The 20693-nt window shown below is 38.9% G+C and overlaps 1 protein-coding gene across 3 annotated transcripts in view; it reads left to right on the top strand.

The window, feature by feature from the left end:
- lpcat1 (lysophosphatidylcholine acyltransferase 1) overlaps positions 1-20693 on the top strand; it is a 126095-nt gene that overhangs the window by 68108 nt on the left and 37294 nt on the right. For all 3 annotated transcript variants that reach the window (XM_069914208.1, XM_069914209.1, XM_069914207.1), the window contains exon 6: positions 5214-5272. In XM_069914208.1, coding sequence (XP_069770309.1) covers positions 5214-5272 — 59 coding nt within the window. The remainder of the gene's footprint in view (positions 1-5213; positions 5273-20693) is intronic.

Here is a 20693-nt window from a genome sequence, read left to right on the forward strand (position 1 = left end):
TTGTTAGGATTCTTTGAGGGTATAATGGGTGCGGTGGATAGAGGGGAACAGGTTGCTGTTGTATATTTGGATTTCCAGAAACCGTTTGATAAGGTGCCGCACAAGAGACTTATCAGTAAGTTACAGGAAAGTGGAGTCCGGTGAAGTATATTGGCCTGGATTGAAAATCGGTTGTCTGACAGGAGGAAGAGAGTCGGGATAAGTGGAAGTTTTTCAGGTTGGCAGAGAGTGGTAAGTAGGGTGCCGCAGGGGTCAGTGTTAGGCCCACAACTGTTCATCATTTACATTGATGACTTGGAGGAGGGGACAAAATGTGGTGTTGCCAAGTTTGCGGATGACACAAAATTGAGTGGAAGAGCAAATTGTAATGAGGATGTGGAGAGTCTGCGGAGGGATATAGTTAAGCTGGATGAGTGGGCAAAGGTCTGGCAGATGGAGTACAATGTTAGTAAGTGTGAGTTATCCACTTTGGCAAGAAAAATAAAAGAGCTGAATAGTATTTAAAGGGTGAAAAACTACAGCATGCTGTTGTGCAGAGGGACTTGGGAGTGCTTGTGCATGAATCGCAAAAAGTTAGGTTGCAGGTGCAGCAGGTTATTAAGAAGGCAAATGGAATGTTGGCCTTCATCGGTAGAGGAATTGAATTCAGGAGTAGGGAGGTAATGTTGCGTCTGTATAAGGTACTGATGGCACCTGGAGTACTGTGTCCAGTTCTGGTTTCCATATTTGAGGAAGGATATACTGGCTTTGGAGACGGTCCAGAGGAGGTTTACTAGGTTGATCCCTGGGATGAAGGGGTTGACTTATGATGAAAGATTAAATCATCTAGGATTGTATTCGCTCGAGTTCAGAAGAATGAGAGGAGATCTTATAGAAACATGTAGGATTATGAAGGGTATGGATAGGATAGATGTAGGAAGGTTGTTTGAGCTGGCTGGGGAAACTAAAACGAGAGGTCACAGTCTCAAGATTCGGGGAAGTAGATTTAGGACAGAGATGAAGAAAAATATTTTTTCCCAGAGAGTAGTGAATGTTTGGAATTTTCTAATCAGGGAAGTGGTTGAGGCTGCCTCATTAAACATATTTAAAATTCGGGTTAGATAAATTTTTACATGATAGAGGAATTAGGGGATATGGGGAGAAGGCAGGTAGGTGGAGTTAGGTCATAAATGAGATCAGCCATGATCGTATTGAATGGCGGAGCATGCTCGATGGGACATTTTTGGCCTACTCCTGTTCCTACTTCCTATGTTCCTATTTTAACCCTTTGTGGCCACACCCAAATATTATTTCAAACTGAAAGCCCTGTCTGCTTTTCTCTTCTGGAACTGCATTTAACTTTCTGAATGCCAAATTTCCTATCCTTGTATTCTTTGATTTTTTTAAAATGAACATTTATCGATCACTATCACTTTTAAATATCCTTCACCTTCTAGGGTAGAGAATTCCATAGATTCTAGCACTAAAAACCGCATTTTGCAGAGATGGGAGCTTGCTGCTTATTCTGAGACTATCTTTTTCTTTGGCTTGGCTTTGCGGACGAAGATTTATGGAGGGATATGTCCACGTCTGCTGCAGGCTCGTTGGTGACTGACAAGTCAGATGTTGGACAGGCAGGGACGGTTGCAATTAAAGTCCAACATTTCATTAACCAAAGTCTCCTGCTGCACCTGCATGTTAGCTTTCAGTGCTTTGGGCATAATTTCCCATTCAATAATATTTAATAAAATTCTGGGGTTTTTTTTCCACATGGTATTTCATCTCTTTTGTTGCTTACTCTCTTGGCCAATATACCCTATGTAGCTTCTTTGCGTCCTCATTACTCACTTCCAACTTGGCTTTGTGTCATTAGTCAATCTGGACTCTACATTTATCCCCCCCCCCCCCCCAAGGTAAATCAATAAATGTTGTTGATGCCCAATCACTAATATCTCAAGAAACAGCTGGCCAAATTAAGAAAGACTAATTTCTTGCTGGTGTGCAACCCCCAATTCCATGTGATCGAGTGCTGTTGATTATAACCCAATGTGATATTTTATTGAAATTTTTCTGAAAACCACATCCCCTTTGCCTGCCCCTAATCTATCTGACTAGATACATCCTCCAAAACTCCAATAGATTAGTCAAATACTAGTTTTTTAAAAATAAATGTATTAATACCATGCACATTTGTTTGATTCCAGTTTTTTCTGGATCATTTATGTCAGGTTGATTCATTGGTGGTTTTCTCTTCCCTCCTCCTTTAACTAGACGAGACACATTTATTTATAATTCCGCAATCTGCAGCTACCATTTAAGAATTTTGAAAGTTTACCACAATCTCCACTATCTGTGTAGTCAACTCTTTCAAATTTTTTGCTTGGGATCATCAGTTCTCGTATTTAATAGTTATTTGAGAGTTTTGTTATATAATGTTTCCTAATTTGCACTGGACACAAAATATTTGTTTAACTTCTCAGCTATTTGTCCACTTATCTGTTAGGGACCCATGTTTGCTCATGCTGGTCTTTCATTTTAAAAAAAAACAACTCTTAAAAACTAAGTCTGTTTTGGTTTTGTTGGGTTACTGTTAAAATTTTCCCTTTTAAAATTTCAGTCAACTTTTGCTGAATTTTAAAATGTGTACAGCCCTCAAGCTTATTGAATTTAATACTAAATATAATTTATCCTGTAATTTATGATCAGGATACTTCTGTCCTTGTACAAAAAAAATCAATAGTTATTTCAAATCCTATATCATAACTTTGAATATTAGCTGTTGCCCATATGCTGTCACTTCTTTTAACATAGTTTCCCAATCAATCACAGACCATCTGCATGCCTTCATAGTTTCATTTGCATAGAAAATCCTGCTTCAGATTCAACGGTTAATGAATGTAAAATTTCATAATATTGTGATCACTCTTTGTGAGAACTTCTTTGCAACGTGGGGCAGCACAGTTAGCGTGGCGGTTGCAGTACCAGTGAGCCGCATTTGAATTGGCACTGCCTGTATGGCGTTTGTATCTTTGTCCCATTTCTGCGTGGGTTTCCTCCGGGTGCTCTGGTTTCAGCACCTCGTCTTCTGTCTGGGCACCCGCCAACTGGATTGCATTTACACGACTTCTCCAGTTTCTATTAAGAACCCCCCCCTACCCCGTCTCCTTGCCTCTTGTTCTCACGCAACCTCTCGCTGGCTCACATGCTCTCTTTTACAGAGCCAAAATCAATTCTCACCTTTTCTCTTGTATCCAATTAACATCTTTTGGCTGTTGTTCTGAACTCCTCCCCCTTCCCTCTCATCTTTAATTAAGATGCCTTCGCCTTCTACTTTCTTGAAGAAAGGCTTGGGTCCAAAACATCAGTAATGTATCTTTACCTCTGATGGATGCTGCGAGACCAGCTGAGTTCCTCCAGCATTTCAGTGTGCTTTGCTTAGACAGGGGTTGTAGGTCAATTGGGTGTTATTGGGCAGCACGGGCTTGAGGGCCAGGGGGCCTGTTAGTTAGTCTGCTATATGTCTAATAAAAACAAGATTATTAATTTGAGCCTTTTTCCACAGTTGTTTTGGTTTTTCATTAAAAGGCAGCCTGGTGGAGGTCCTTCCAGTTCATGAAACCCGTGCAACCCATTTACACACAATTAACCGATCAATCCTGTATATTTTGGAGGGTAGGAGGAAACTGACTCACCCAGAGAATACCTCTGCATGTTACAGGGAGAGCATACAAACTCCTTACAGACAGTGCTGAATTAGAGCCTCGGTTGCTGGTACGATGGCATTGTACTAACCATGCCACCCTCGCCCAGTACCAGATGGTACCAGATCTAAAATAGCTTACTCCTCTGGCAGTTCCTCAACGTAATAGCAACTTGCATCAGTTTTCTGACTCCATTGTGGCTCTCTTCTATGCAAATTAATCATAATTATGTCTGATTCTACTAGAGAATTGTGGCCTGTTCTGAAAGGATATCCAAGCCTTGGAGAAATCACAGCAATGCTCTGGAGCAATACCGAGGTTGAATGATCAGTGTTGGTTGGTTGTAAAATAATAACAATCTGAGATTGTCATTGGTAGAAGTGTTTGTGACAAAACTGGATAGTTAAAAATTATTAAATGGTTTGATGAATAACTGAGGAACAGAGGACACAACATTAAGATACTTATATTAAGTAGCTAAATGTTTTTCCATCATGGAGTTACTTTGATATGAAATTTGTTGCCTGATGGTTCTGGAAACTGTTTCAATAAAACTTTCAAAAGTGAACTGAATAAATAATTTAAGAGAATGTGTAGTGGGCTATAAAATATAATGAATGGTAAAGCATTTTAGCAGTCAACAGAGACATTATTTTCAAATGGTCTCCTCTTGCACTTTCTCTTTCTGCAAATGTAAAAGTTTTATTGTTCAGTGTTGTTCCTGTGAAAATGCACCTATCAGTGTTATTCAGGCTCGGTTTGCAACTGTTTACATGTTGTGGCTGCAGTTCTGGATACAATCTAAAGGCTGATACCCACTGGAAACTGCCAGCAGTTGATTGGCCAGGAAATTAAGCGGCACTTAGAAAAATGCCAATGTCATGTCTCAAATTTGCTGATTGTTCCCCAAAACTGCACTCTCAAGTCAGAATTCTCATGGAGTCCAGTAATGGGAGTGCAAATTTGCTACACTGAGTCAAATTAGATCTGGGACAGAGACAGGAAACCCATTCATCTCATTGAAGCTGTGAGGAATGAATGAAAGAAAGAAATGAGATGCTAGTATTTTTTTTTAATTAGTGAAGTTTCCTGCATGCTCAAATGTTTGTATTTATTTTTTTTATTTTGTATTTTATTAATTTTTGAATATTTCTGAATGTCTGAGATTTTGAATCATCAGTTTGACAATATGTTGATCCAGGTGGCAGAGCTTTGTGAGTGAAGCTTATTCTGGATAACTCATGTAATTGTATTATTTAGTGAGACCCTAATGGCATCTGACATTGCCATTTAGGGGCTGATATTGTGTGCTTGCTTACTGCTCCGATGAGTAGTGAGGCAGGTGACTTTCTGCTAGCAGCAAGATCTGACGCAAAATTACTGCTGATTCCGTCTCACCTTGGGTTCAAAATCGCAGGTAGGCAATTAGACTTGCTGCAATAAATAAGCATCTTCCAGGAATGCGAGAAGAAAAACGATTGACAAAGAACAAAAGGAGAAAATTATAATTTGTTTTTACATATTTGTCTTCAGGGGCTTTTATTCCTGGAGTTCCTGTACAGCCAGTAATCTTGCGTTACCCCAACAAAATGGTGAGTTTGTTTTTATTTAGTCAGGGAAGAATTTTGATCCACAATGTCGATTATATTTGTTATTATCCAGAGTATCTGTTTGTAGATCACTGTTCAACAATGTACTTTAAATTTTAAGTAGAAGCAACTGGTCTAACTCAAACTTTGCAGATTCCCTGTCAATGTTCTGTTTCAGCTGTAGCATAGGGTAAGAGAATTTAAGGTACTGGACCAGGTATGTTCCATATCTAAAATTGCATTTCAAAATTGGCAATGATAAATGTGAGTTCCTACTCCTGTGCCCCATGTCCATTTGAAATGGAGGTGGTGCAGTGCTTATTTAACATAACATAACAATTACAGCATGGAAACAGGCCATTAGGCCCTTCTAGTCCGCACCGAACCAAACACCCCTCTCTAGTCCCACCTCCCTGCACAATGCCCATAACCCTCCATCTTCTTCTCATCCATATACCTGTCCAACCTTTTCTTAAATAATACAATTGACTCCGCCGCCACTATTTCTCCCGGAAGCTCATTCCACACGGCTACCACTCTCTGAGTAAAGAAGTTCCCCCTCATGTTACCTCTAAACCTCTGCCCCTTAATTCTTAACTCGTGTCCTCTTGTTTTAATCTTTCCTCCTCTTAACGGAAATAGTGTATCCACATCCACTCTGTCTATCCCTTTCATAATCTTAAATACTTCTATCAAATCCCCTCTCAACCTTCTATGCTCCAAAGAATAAAGACCTAATCTGTCCAATCTCTCCCTATACTCTAGATGCTTAAACCCAGGTAACATTCTGGTAAACCTTCTCTGCACTCTCTCCACTCTGTTTATATCCTTCCTATAATTAGGCGACCAGAACTGCACACAGAACTCCAAATTAGGCCGCACCAACGTCTTATACAATCTCAACATCACCTCCCAACTCCTATATTCCATGCAATGATTGATAAAGGCCAGCATACTAAAAGCCTTCTTCACCACCCTATTCACGTGAGTTTCTACCTTTAGGGAACGATGTACCGTTACTCCTAAATCTTTCTGCTCTTCTGTATTCATCAATGCTCTCCCATTTACCACGTATGTCCTGTTCTGATTCTTCTTACCAAAATGAAGCACCTCACACTTATCAGCATTAAATTCCATCTGCCATTTTTCAGCCCACTTTTCTAAGCAGCCCAAATCCCTCTGCAATCCTTGAAAACCTTCTTCATTATCCACTATTCCACCTATCTTAGTATCATCTGCATATTTACTAATCCAATTCAGCACCCCATCATCTAGATCATTAATGTATATAACGAACAACAATGGGCCCAATACAGATCCTTGAGGCACACCACTGGTCATCGGCCTCCAACCTGACAGACAATTATCCACTACCACTCTCTGGCCTCTCCCTTTCAGCCAATGTTCAATCCATTAGACTATCTCAAAATTTATACCTAAAGACTGCACCTTCCTAACTAACCTTCCATGTGGTACCTTATCGAAGGCCTTACTGAAGTCCATATAGACAACATCCACTGTGCTACCCTCATCCACATTCCTAGTCACCTCTTCAAAAAAATTCAATCAGATTGGTCAAACACGACCTTCCTCCCACAAATCCATGTTGAGTGCTCCTGATCAGACCTTGTCTATCCAGATGTTTATAAGTACTATCTCTAAGAATTTTCTCCATTAATTTACCTACCACAGACGTCAAACTTACAGGCCGATAGTTGCCAGGCTTCCTCCTTGAACCCTTTTTAAATAACGGAACCACATGCGCAATGCGCCAATCCTCCGGCACTATCCCCATATCTAATGACATTGGAAAATTACCGCCAGAGCCTCTGCTATTTCCTCCTTCACTTCTCTCAATGTCCTGGGGAAGATCCCGTCTGGTCCCGGAGACTTATCCACCTTTATATTCTTCAAAAACACTAAAACTACATCTTTTGTAATCTCTATATTCCCCATATTTACCCAATTTGCTTTTTTTTATCTCACATCTCCCAATATCCTTCTCCTTAGTGAATACCAAAGAAAAGAAACTGTTCAATATCTCCCCCATTTCTCCAGGCTCCACACACAGTTTTCCGCTCTGATCTTCTAAGAGACCAATTTTGTCTCTAGCTTTCCTTTTACCATTAACATATTTGTAGAACTCTTTTGGATTAGTTTTCACCCTGCTTGCCATAGTTTCCTCATACCTTCTTTTAGCTTTCCTAATTCCTCTCTTAAGATTCCTCTTACATTCAATGTATCTTTCAAACATCTCCTTAACCCCATGCTTCTTATATCTAATGTACGCCTCCCTTTTTCTTCAAACCAAGTTTCCAATATTCCTTGAAAACCATGGCTCTCTCAAACCTTTTGCCCCTCCTTTTAACCTAACAGGAACATAAAGCTTTTGCACTCTCAAAATCTGATCTTTAAAAGACTTCCATCTCTCTACTACATCCTGCCCATAAAACAAATTGTCCCAATGCACACCCTGCAAGTCCTTTCGCATCTCCTCAAATCTAGCTTTTCCCCAATCAAAAACCTCAATCCTTGGCCCTGACTTCTCTCTTTCCATAATGACATTGAAGCTGATGGCATTATGATCACTGGACCCGAAGTGCTCGCCGACACTAACCTCCGTCACTTGACCCATCCCATTTGCCAACAGTAGATCTAACACTGCTCCTTCTCTGGTTGGCACCTCTACATATTGTTGTAAAAAACTATCTTGCACACATTTCACAAACTCTAACCCATCCACTCCTTTCACAGAATGTGTTTCCCAATCTATATGTGGAAAATTAAAATCTCCCATAATTACAACCCTGTGCTTATCACAAATATCTACTATATAGATGGCAGATTGCAAAGTTGTTTGTATTTCTGACTATGGAGGACATTTGAGGTATTGAGATTTCCTTCTGTTCTGCCCTTATAGCTTTGATGAAGGGATGCAGATCATTTGGATGTACCCTTAATTGGAACACAACCGCTCAGAGTTGATGTCACTGAGCTTTTTGTTAAAGGGTACAGAAATTTGAGGGTATTCTCACCCTAAGAATTGTTGAGATTTCGGGCAGTTCCATATTTTAAAGATGCAGTTACACACACATATTGAAGGATGTCAGTCACAACATGGAAATGGGCCCTTCAACCCATAAGATGCCATTGACAGCTGTCAGGTACCTATCTAAATTAATCCAGCGGCTAAAATTACTAAATGTATTGAATTGTAAATTCACAATCAGATTGATTTACAAATTCCCAAGCAGCACCTCATGTCTGTTCCATTAGCTCCTGGAACACGATCTTGCTGATCTAGAATTTTGTCCACTAAAAGTATGGAAAACCTAATTCTGTTGTCTTCATTTCTTCTGTATCTTTGCCACTGATAGAAACTCCTATTTGGGCACTGTCTCAGGCTACAGAAAGCTATTTGCAGTTTTATTGTTCAACTGGGTCAAAGCTAATGGAATCTATTTGTGGCAAAATTGGCTCTTTTTATATAAAAAGACCAGTCTATAAACTCAACTGCCACCATTCCTTTATGCCTTGATCTGAAAGCCTCGTTTATGCCTCCTTCACCTCCAAATTCTGTAGTACCACCATCCATCCTCAATAAATTCAAATGCATCTGAAGTTTTTGTGCCCAATATTATCACATACCAAGCACTCCTTAGAAGGATCGTACTTTCCATATGGGCTGTTTCTGGCTCACAGTTTTCGAGTCTTGCAAAGATTAAATTTTCCAATTGAATTTAAATTTTCCCTGACCTTTTAATTAAAAAAGGTCAGGAAATAGAAGCACAAGGAGATCATACAAACCCACAAATCTGCTCTACCCTTTAATGGCATGGCTAATCTGATCTTTGGCCTCAGCTACAAAACCAAATATCATTGAAGATTTGCACCCCACAATGTTTCACATCTAAAATTACTTTTAGCATTTCGAAGTAGGCAATGCTAAATGTGAGTTTCTCTTGTGTCCCATGTTAATTTTAGCTAGTCAGAAGTCCCATCAGACTAATTACTGTCCATTGAATCTATTCTTAATCATCAGTAAAGGAATGGAAGGTTTCAATGATGACCGTATTAAATGCACTTGACAATGGCCTGCTCATTTCCCATTTTGGATTTTACCAATACTACTCAGATCTCATCATTGGGGCCTTGTACTAAACATGGACCAAAGATGCTAAGTTCCAGAGGAGAGATGAAAGTGACTCAATGAAATCAAGAGCTTTTGACCAATTAAGATTGCAGGTAATGGACATAAGGGAAAACAGAGCATTTCTTGGAGTTGCACCTTGCATGTTCTATCATCCTTATTTTTTTAAAAAATTTCACACTATGAACCATATTAATCAAACTACACACAAATATTTCCCTCTTGAATATACACAGTGGCATTTTCTCCACTTTTTTCCACCTCCCTCCTTCCCATCCCCCTCCAAACCCATTAAACGTTCAACATATACAATACAATAAACCCATTAAACAATGTCATCCCGCAATGAAAATAAACAAGAAAATTGTGTCATCTACTTTAACACACTGGATCAGTTCATTTCCTCTTCTCATTCTATCATTTCAGGGGGTGGAGGTCTGCGGTAGGCCCTCCATGTACGGTTCCCAAATTTACGGGAACCATGTACGGTTCCCAAATTTATTTAAATAATGTGACTTTATTTTTTAAATTGTTATTTTTTCCAATGGAAAACATTTATTCATTTCTATGTACCATTGCTGTACTCTCAGGCTCTCTTCTGATTTCCAAGTTGACATTATACATTTTTATGCTATCATAATAAGTCTTTTTGCACTTCATCCAGTTTGAGGCCTAATTCTTTACTACTTATATTACTTTGAAGAAAAATCTCTGGATTTTTTGGTATGTTGCTTTTTGTGATTTTATTTAATACCTGATTTAGATCTTCCCAAAATTTTTTCACTTTCTCACATGCCCAAATTGCATGTACTGTTGTTGCCATTTCCTTCTTATAGCGAAAACATCTATCTGGTAATGCTGGATCCCATTTATTTAACTTTTGGGGCATGATATATAGCCTGTGTAACCAATTATATTGTATCATGCATAACCTCGTGGTTATTATATTTTTCATAGTTCCAGAGCATAACTTTTCCCATATTTCATTTTTTATCTTTATGTTTAAATCTTTTTCCCACTTTTGTTTGGGTTTATAGCTTATTTCATAATTTTCCTTCTCTTGCAGCTTGATGTACATGTCTGTTATAAATCTTTTTATAATTGTTGTTTCTGTAATCACATATTCAAAGCTGCTTCCTTCTGGTAATTTCAGTCTGCTTCCTTGAAGTAGGTTTTCAGTTGGTAGTATGCAGACATTGTACCATGAGTTATTTCATATTTGTACTTCATTTGTTCAAATGATAATAAATTATTTCCCAAAAAACAATTTTCTATTCTTTTAATTCCTTTTCTCTCCCATTCTCTAATGGAAAGGTTATCTATTGTGAAAGGGATTAGTTGATTTTGCGTCAATAATAATTTTGGTAGGTGGTAATTTGTTTTTTTTCCTTTCTAAGTGAATCTTCTTCCAAATGTTCAGTAAATGGTGCAGTACTGGTGAACTTCTATATTGCACCAGTTTTTCATCCCATTTATAAAGTATATGTTCTGGTACCTTCTCCCCTATTTTATCTAGCTCTATCTTGGTCCAATCTGGTTTTTCCCTTGTTTGATAAAAATCTGATAGATACCTTAATTGTGCTGTTCTATAATAATTCTTAAAGTTTGGTAGCTGCAAACCCCACCTTGTTTGTACCATTCTGTTAATTTATCTTGCGCTATCCTTGGTTTCCCCCCTTTTCCATAAGAATTTCCTTATTATTCTCTTTAGTTCATTGAAGAATTTCTCTGTTAAGGGAATTGGTAAAGATTGAAATAGGTGTTATATCCTTGGGAAGACATTCATTTTAATGCAATTTATCCCTCCTATCAATGTGAGTGGCAATTCTTTCTGATTTTCTAAGTCATCTTGTAATTTCTTCATTAATGGCTGATAATTGAATTTGTATAGGTGGCCTAAATTATTATCTAATCTAATACCTAGTTATCGGATTGCCTGTGTTTGCTATTTAAATGGTGATACTTTTTTAAACTCTGTGTAATCCGCATTATTCATTGGCATCGCTTCACTTTTATTTGTGTTGATCTTGTACCCCGATATTTCTCCATATTCCTTCAATTTCTTGTGTAGTAGTTCTTTTATTGATATTTCTGGTTCTGTTAAGTATACTATGATGTCATCTGCAAATAAACTGATTTTGTCCTCCTCCTTTATTTTTTATCCCTTTTACTTTATGCTCTTATCAGTTCTGCCAATGGTTCTATTGCTAAAGCGAACAGTGAGGGAGATAGTGGACATCCCTGCCTAGTTGACTTACTTAATTTAAATTGGTTCAATACATATCCATTTAATGTCACCTTCGCCAATGGTCCCTTATATAATGCTTTAATCCAATTAATATATTTTTCTGGTAGGTTGAACCTCTATAATACTTTGAATAAATAATTCCATTCTACCCTGTCAAAGGCTTTTTCTGTGTCTAAAGCAACGGCCATTGTTGGTATCTTATTTCCTTGAACTGCATGAATTAAATTAATGAACTTACAGACATTGTCCATTGTTCATCTCTTCTTAAATCCAGTTTGATCTCATTTTACTATTATTGGTACACAGTCGGCCAATCTGTTTGTTAATAGTTTTGCTATTATATTATAATCTGAATTAAGTAGAGATATTGGTCTATATGATGCTGGTGTTAGTGGATCTTTCCCCGTCTTTGGTATTACTGTAATTATTGCTGTTTTACATGAATCTGGCAAGTTTTGTGTTTCTTCTATCTGTCTGGTTCATTACTTTAGGGAGAGGAGGAATTAATAACTAAATGTTTTATAGAATTCTGTTGGGAGTCCGTCCTCTCCAGGCGTTTTATTGTTCGGTAGCTGTTTTAATATATCCTGTATTTCCTCTATTTCAAATGGTTTTTTATCAATTTGCTCTTGCAATTTCGGTAGTTCAATTTTAGCTAAAAACTCATCTATTTTGTCTTCTTTCCCTTCGTTCTCAGTTCGGTATAATTGTTTGAGTCCGTCCTCTCCAGGCGTTTTATTGTTCGGTAGCTGTTTTAATATATCCTGTATTTCCTCTATTTCAAATGGTTTTTTATCAATTTGCTCTTGCAATTTCGGTAGTTCAATTTTAGCTAAAAACTCATCTATTTTGTCTTCTTTCCCTTCGTTCTCAGTTCGGTATAATTGTTTGTAGAATTCCTTAAAGTTTTCATTGATTTCTGTTGGGTTATATGTAATTTGTTTGTCCTTTTTCCATGATTTCCTTGTTCTGTTTTATGCTGCCAGGCTAGTATTTTGTGCGTTTTTTCTTGTAGCTCGTAATACTTTTGCTTTATTTTCATTATGTTCTTCTCCACCTTATACGTTTGTAATATTTTGTATTTTATTTTTTTGTCCGCCAATTCTCTTTGTTGCATCTTCCCTTGTTGCTAGTTCTTTTTCTGTACTTGCTATTTCCCTTTCCAGCTGTTCTATTTCCCGATTGTAGTCCTTTTTCATCTTAGTTACATAACTTATTATCTGCCTTCTAATGAAGGCTTTCATTGCATCCCATAGTATAAATTTGTCTTTCACTGATTCTGTAATTTATTTCAAAGTACATTTTAATTTGGCGCGCAATAAATTCTCTAAATTCCTGTCTTTTAAGTAGCATTGAGTTTAATCTCCATCTATATGTTCTTGATGGGATGTCCTCCAATTCTATTGCTAATAACAGGGGTGAGTGATCAGATAATGATCTAGCTTTATATTCCGTTTTCCTAACTCTCCCTTGAATATGGGCTGACAGCAGGAACAGGTCAATCCTTGAGTATCTTTTATGTCTACTCAAATAATATGAATATTCCTTCTCCTTTGGTTGTGGCCTCCTCCATATATCCAAAAGTTGCATTTCCTGCATTGATTTAACCATAAATTTGGCTACTTTGTTCTTTCTGCTAGTCTTTTGTCCAGTTTTATCCATCTTTGGGTCAAAATTAAGGTTAAAATCACCTATCTATATATTCCCCTGCGTATCTAAAATCTTCAAAAAAAAAAGATCTTTCATAAACTTTTGATCCTCTTCATTAGGTGCATATATATTGACCAAATTACAGAATTCTGAATATATCTGACACTCTATCATTACATATCTCCCTGCTGGATCTATTATTTCCTCCTCTATTTTGATTGGTACATTTTTATTGATTAATATAGCTACACCTCTGGCTTTTGAATTATATGATGTTGCCGTTACGTGCCCTACCCAGTCTCTCCTTAATTTATTATGTTCCACTTCAGTTAGATGCATTTCCTGCACGAATGCTATAATCTATTTTTTCTTTTTTCAGTCAATTTCATAGCCTCTTCCTTTTTATTTGGTTATGTATTCCATTAATATTTATAGTCATATAGTTCAACATGGCCATCTCATACTCTGTTTACACCTCATGTGTGCTTCCTTACCATCACCTTTCCCCTTTTCCCCATTTTCATCTGTTTTCCCTTTTTGAACGCAATGTATGACAACACTTCTAAAACATAAAATACTTCAACCACTCCCACATCTAAAATTCCCTTAACCCCAAATGCCCCCTCCCCCCTCTCTGAGTTGCTCCTTGTCCCTTGTCGGGCAACCACAACTCCCCTCTCCATTCAGATTGTGAACCCATTCACAAGTGTCAACTGATTTCACAGTGACTGTTATTCTCTCCCACCCAACCCCCTCCAGAAAAGACTTATCTTCACATTAAAACAAAGCTCCCCCTCTTTTCTTTTATTCCCATTCTTTTTTCCCCCTTCTCCCCTTTTCTTCCCTTCTTTAGTTCTTACTTATACATTCCTCGTTCTTGTTACATCTCTTTTATTGTCCTGCAAGCGTTCTGCAAATTCTCGTGCTTTCTCCGGATCCGAGAACAGTCTGTTTTGCTCCCCCGGGATAACTATTTTAAGCACCGCTGGATATCTTAACATAAATTTATAGCCTTTTTTCCATAGGATCAATTTTGCTGTGTTAAACTCCTTCCTCTTCTTTAGGAGTTCAAAACTTATGTCTGGATAAAAAAAAATATTTTTTGACCCTTGTACTGCAATGGTTTTTTGTCGTCTCTAATTTTATTCCTTGCCATTATATTTTTTCTTGTCGTGTATCTCAGAAATTTTACTAAAACCGATCTTGGTTTTTGTTGTGACTGTGGTTTTGGAGCTAGTGTTCTGTGTGCCCTTTCTATTTCCATTCCTTCCTGTATTTTTGGCATTCCCAGGACTTTTGGGATCCATTCTTTTATAAATTCTTTCATATTTTTGCCGCTTTCATCTTCCCTAAAGGAAACTTTAGGGAATATCTTTGTATTGTTTCGCCTACTATAGTTTTCCATTATATCCATCTTCTGAGCTAACAACTCCTAACTTTTTTGTCACTTTCTTCCAATTTTCTTTTTAAGTCATTCACTTCCATTTCTACAGCCATTTCTCGTTCTTCCACATTTTCTAATCTTTTCCCTACATCTGTTATGACCAGCTCTATTCTACTCACTTTTTTCTTCTGTACTTTTCATTTCACTAAATTCTAGTGTCAACCATTCTTTTAATGCTTTCATTTGTTTTTCAAAATTTTTTAAATCTATGTACTGTCCATTCATTTTACCTTCTATTCCTCAGTGCAGAGCTTGGTGTTCTTCTTCTGTGTCTGCTCTTGGGTTTGTGTCTTCTATTTCTTTTCCTTGTATCTGTGTCTCTTCTGACTTTGTTGAGCTGCTTGCCTCAGTTTGTTGGGTGTTCTTTTTCATGGCTTCTTGCTGTTGGTCCTCTTCTTCTGGGCTAGTTATCTGTTGGGCTTCCTTTTGCTGTTTTTCTTTCTTATCACTCCCTTTCCCGTTGCTTTCCTCTTCTTCCAGCTGATAGCCCTGCTGTCGGGCATCTCTCAGCTGATCGTGCTGTTTAGGTTCACTCCACAGCTGGGCCCCCCTCCTATCGGTGTTCTCCTTTTCCTTGTTTTGCGCATTGCGCACCTATGTTTGTCCCAGTGAGCCATTTTTGCAGTCCCGTGGTCGGGCGGTCACAACCCTGCAGGGTCTCCACTAACCTTGGAGAGCGGCCTCCTCTTTCCACGGCGGGTCCCTGCTTCTTCTTCCAGGTAAGGCCTTCTCCTTTCTCTTCCGGCGTCTTTCCTTTTTTCCCTGTTTTTGTTTTTTTCTTTCTTAGGTGCCATTTTCTTTCTTTTCTCCACACCATAATCTTTTATTTGTTTTTGTGTTTCTTGAGCTCTGCGTTTTCTTCACTTTTTTTCTTATTTTCTGGAGAGGGCTGGTATTCTCCTACTGGTCACGTGACTCCTTCTATCATCCTTGTTCAAGTTCATCTGGGCTCTGTCACTTTCAGCTTTATCAAAATATTTCCTTCCATCAGGACAGAAGTACGGTTACTTGCTGATAAATGCATAATGTTCATTTCCATTTGTAGATTACTCCCAAATTATGCTGTGTTTGCCTATATACAGCAACACCCAGACAAAATTTGGGATGAACATTTAAGCATTTATTTACCACTTACGCCATAGAGACAGTTGCCACTCAACAGAAGTCTAATTACCTACCCTTAATATTCAAGTATCTTGCACCACCAATATCATAGACCAAATTTGACTACTTAAATATTGTAGCTGCAGAAGCAGGTTGGAGAATATCCTGTGAGCAACTGACTCAAATGCTATCATCCGACATGTTTTCGCCATCTACAAAGATACGTCAGGCAGGTGCATGATGGAGTCCTTTCGACAAATCCCATCCAACAACTCTCAACTCTGAGGAAGCTTGATACATTTCAGAACATAGTAGCTTGTTGGATTTTAAAAATATTTTATTTAATATAAAACCACGAACAAACATATCACTATATTTCAAACTTAATCCAAATGCATGTGGTTTTTATGAAAAAGAAAAAACTTCTATAAATCCCCACAGTCCCCTACAAACTAAAAAAAGAGGGAAAAGAAAACCCCTCCCTCTCTCTGGCTCTCTCCGCCCCTATATATATATTTTTTTTAAATATAGACCTATAAGAGAAAGTGTATGTTTGAGATTCATTTACATTTTAATACACGCAGTTTGTAAATATGGACTCCATATCTCACAAAATGTATGATATTTTTCTCAAATTATAAGTAATTTTCTCAAGTAGAATACAACTCTGAACTTCTGCATGCTATCTATCCATTACCAGATCAGTATCCAACTTCCCAGTTATAGCAATACAATTTCTAGCTATTGCCAGGGCAATAGGAACAATTTTTACTAAATACGTATTCAGTTTAATTTGGGTTTAATTCTTCTAATGTCTCCCAGTAAAAATAACATTGGATTCTGTGGGAATCTTACTCCAGTTATTCATTCTAATAAGTTATCTAAATCAAGCCAAAAACGTTTAATTGTGGAACACTGCTGTCACATTTGTGGCCCGAAATGTGAAGTTAATAAAACATCAAACACAAGTTTTATTAGGTAAACTTCTCAGTGGCTTTATTTTCCCGTTTCCTTTGTTCTCCTGCTTGTGTTCTTATCTCTCTCTCATACCACGTGACTTCCGGTACATCTCATACATATTCATTATCATGACATCCCTCCTTTAATCAGAAATAAACTTTACCTTCACTTACCAATATCCCTCGGAAACCTACAAACATCGTAACTAATGGTAATACTATAACTCAACTACATAAAATTTACTTCCTACAGCACTCATACATGCACTTTATGATATAAGATTAAAATACTGTCCCAAAGTTCTTATCAAAACTATGGCACAAAGTCTTCGTATCATTTGGGCACTTTCCGGTTTCGTTTCGGCCTGCCTGCGATATTGTCGTCGCTTCTTGGTTGTTCACTCTCGGAGTCGGAAATACTGCTCACCACAGCTTCGGGTGTTTCTGGCGCTCTAGTCACTTCATCAGGAGTGCTGGTAACTGCCTCTGGAACATCATCAGGTCTCTCAGTTTCAGCATCTCGTATTGGCCTTTCAACCTCTTCGCTCGATGTATTATCTCTGGACTGGTACCTTTTTACACCTGATACATTTCTCTTATACAGGACTCCAGTCGGAGACTTGACTGTCACCATACTCCCACTTCTGGATACGACAGTATAGGGTTGATGGTAATAAGGTGTGTCTAGCTTACCACCAGTTTCATGCCTCACTAGAAGATTATCTCCTGGCATGATGTCTGAGTACTTGGCTCAACGTTTCGAATCTGTGTACAGCTGTGCTGCACCTTTCTTTTCAGCATCATGGTCCCTCATCTCCTGGTCGTCTCTGATTTCCTTTATTTCTGGCATTTTTGTGCAGATTTTTCTCCCAAAAAATGCTTCTGCAGGACTTTTTCCAGTGGTTGCATGAGGCGTTGCTCGATAGACAGCCACATAAGATAGCAATGCTTCTCGCCAATTTTGTCCTTCTGCGTGTGCAATTCTCAATCGTTTTTCAAAGGACTGATTTTGTCTCTCTACTTCTCCGTTGGCTTGCGGCCATTTCGGAGTTACTTTATGATGGTGGATACCTGTGGTCCTCATGTATTCTGCAAATGTCTCTGAAATGAATTGTGGACCATTGTCAGAGTATAATGTAACAGGTAATCCATATCTTGCGAATATCTCTGCTAATGCTTGTATTGTTTTTTCAGTGGTTGTGGACTTCAACACCACGTACTCAAAGTATCTGCTGTAGTAATCTATCACTACCATAATTGATTCACCCGTCGGTAAAGGTCGAAGAAAATCAACAGCTACGTCGATCCATGGTCCTGTCGGAAGTTGCGTACTCCGGATCGGTTCTGGCGGATTACTCCTACTTGTGATTAGACATCCATAACAAGTTTTAACAAAATTCTCTGCATCTTTATCACAACTTGGCCACCATACCTTGGTTCTGAGGTTTTGCTTGGTACCAACAATACCTAGGTGTCCTTCATGCGCTAAGGATACGATCTTCGGTCTCAATCTTTGTGGTATCACCAATCTGCAACCTCTTAATACACACTGTCCGATGCAACAAAGTTCGTCTCTAATGGGAATGTAAGCCTTGTGAGTACACTTGTCCCATCGTCCACTCTGTATGCATTCTCTTACTTCCATGAGTTCTGGATCACGTTCGGATTCTCTCTCGACTTCCTTCGTAGTCACAGCTTTCGGTGTCGACTGAATAGCTACGAAGCGTACAAAGCTCTCTGTTTCTGTTCCCAATTCTGACTTGGATTGTGGACCACCATCCTTCACCAATCTGGACAGCGGATCAGCAATGTTTGCTTTCCCTGCTATATGGATTACTTTACATTTGTAGGGTTGTAGTCTGAGTACCCATCTCTCTATTCTGGCACATGGTTTGGATCTAGGTGCATAGATCACCTCTAATGGCTTATGATCTGTGATGAGTTCAAATTCAATGCCGTATAAATATGCATGGAACCTCTCACAGGCCCATACAAGTCCGAGTGCTTCTTTCTCTGTCTGAGAGTATCTTCTTTCCACATCTGATAACGATCTACTGGCATAGGCAATGATTCTTGGTCCTCCATCATGCATCTGGACCAACACGGCTCCTAAACCAACTTGGCTGGCATCCGCTATGACTTTGGTTGATGCCGCCGGATCGTAATATCCAAGAGTTTTTGCATCTGTCAGGCTTTGCTTCAGCGCTGTGAACGCTTTCTTCTGCTCAGATCCAAAATGAAATGGTACTCCTTTCCTGGTTAGTTTCCTTAGTGGTTCTGCCACTGTAGCGAGGTTAGGAATGAACTTTGCACAAATATTGACCAATCCCAGGAAACTCCTCACCTCTGTTGCGTTCTGAGGTGCACGTGCCTCTGCAATAGCTTTCACCTTGGCCTCTGCAGGGTTTAGTCCTTTCCGTGTAAGTCTGTGTCCCATGAAGTCCATTTCTGACACACCGAATTGGCACTTGTTTCCATTCACGGTAAGGCCTGCCTCCTGTAGTCTAGATAGTACACGCCTCAACCGTTTGTCATGCTCTTCCTTCGTTGGTGCATGGACTATGATGTTGTCAGAAATGTTGGCAACTCCAGGAATGCCTTGAATCACTCGATGGATTTCATACTGGTAGATCTCCGAAGCTGCATTAATTCCAAATGATAGTCTCTTGTAACAATGCAATCCACAGTGAGTCACAAATGTTGTTACATCTCGGGAACCTGGATCTAGCTCTAATTGATGATAGCCCCATTTCAGATCAATTTTTGAGAATATCTTACTGGTAGTTAGTTCTTGAAGTATTTCCTCCACCGTTGGTATAGGGTGTCGTTCTCTAATTATAGCTTAATTGGCCATTCTCATGTCAACACATAGTCTTATGTCACCCTTTGGTTTGGGCACAATTACTACGGGACTGACCCATTGTGCCGAATGTTCCACCGGTTCAATAATGTCTTGTTCGATCAATTCTTTAATTTTGGCTTCGACTTTCCCACGAAGTCCAAACGGAGTTCTGCGCATTGGTTGTGCCTTGGGTTTGACCGTTTCATCTACCGCTAGCTTCAATTGTCGACCTTTCAGCTTTCCTACTCCTTGGAATTCTTGCTTCATATCCTCGTATGACTGAATTGAATTGACACAAGCTCCAATATGAAGTATTGCCAGGTCTTGCGCTGTGTTTCTACTCAGCAATGGTTCTCCCCTCTCTTCTATGACCATAAACTCTGCTTCGGTGTACTTATCTCCAGCTTCAACAGTTGCAGTAAAACATCCAATGGTCTGCAATGGCTTGGTTGCTTTGTATGGATACAGTTTCTTGGAACACTTCTTTGAGGTACAGATGATCTTTTTCCTTTTCAACTTCTCCCATAAATGTCGATCAATCACATTACTGTCACTGCCTGAGTCTACAATGACCTGCACTGTCACTCCACCAATGATCACTGGGACCTTCTCATGACGTACATCATTCAACGTAAATTGGTAACAACTCTGTCCCTCCTGGGTATCATCATCGTCACCGTCTATCTGGCGAATGGTATCTTTCTTTCCAGGATACTTTCCTTTCTCCCAGGCTTTGCCTTTGGAAGTTGCACTCTTCCTCTTCTGGTCTGCATTGGACTTGCTTTTGCACTTCTTTGCAAAGTGGTCCTTGCCTCCACACTTTCTGCAAACTTTGCCTTTGGCCGGGCAATATGGGTCTTTTCCAAAGTGACCTTGGTTTCCACATCGATAACACTCCACGTCCTGTGTCAACGTATATCTTGGCTGATTATGGCGATGTGAGAGCCTCTTAATTTGCTGGCTTGAGTTGTCTTTCAGGGTCATGGTATGAAATTGCCCTTCAACAGCCTCTAATGCAGCAGCAATG

Source organism: Narcine bancroftii, chromosome 1 (assembly GCF_036971445.1).
Source record: "Narcine bancroftii isolate sNarBan1 chromosome 1, sNarBan1.hap1, whole genome shotgun sequence".
Lineage (NCBI taxonomy): Eukaryota > Metazoa > Chordata > Chondrichthyes > Torpediniformes > Narcinidae > Narcine > Narcine bancroftii.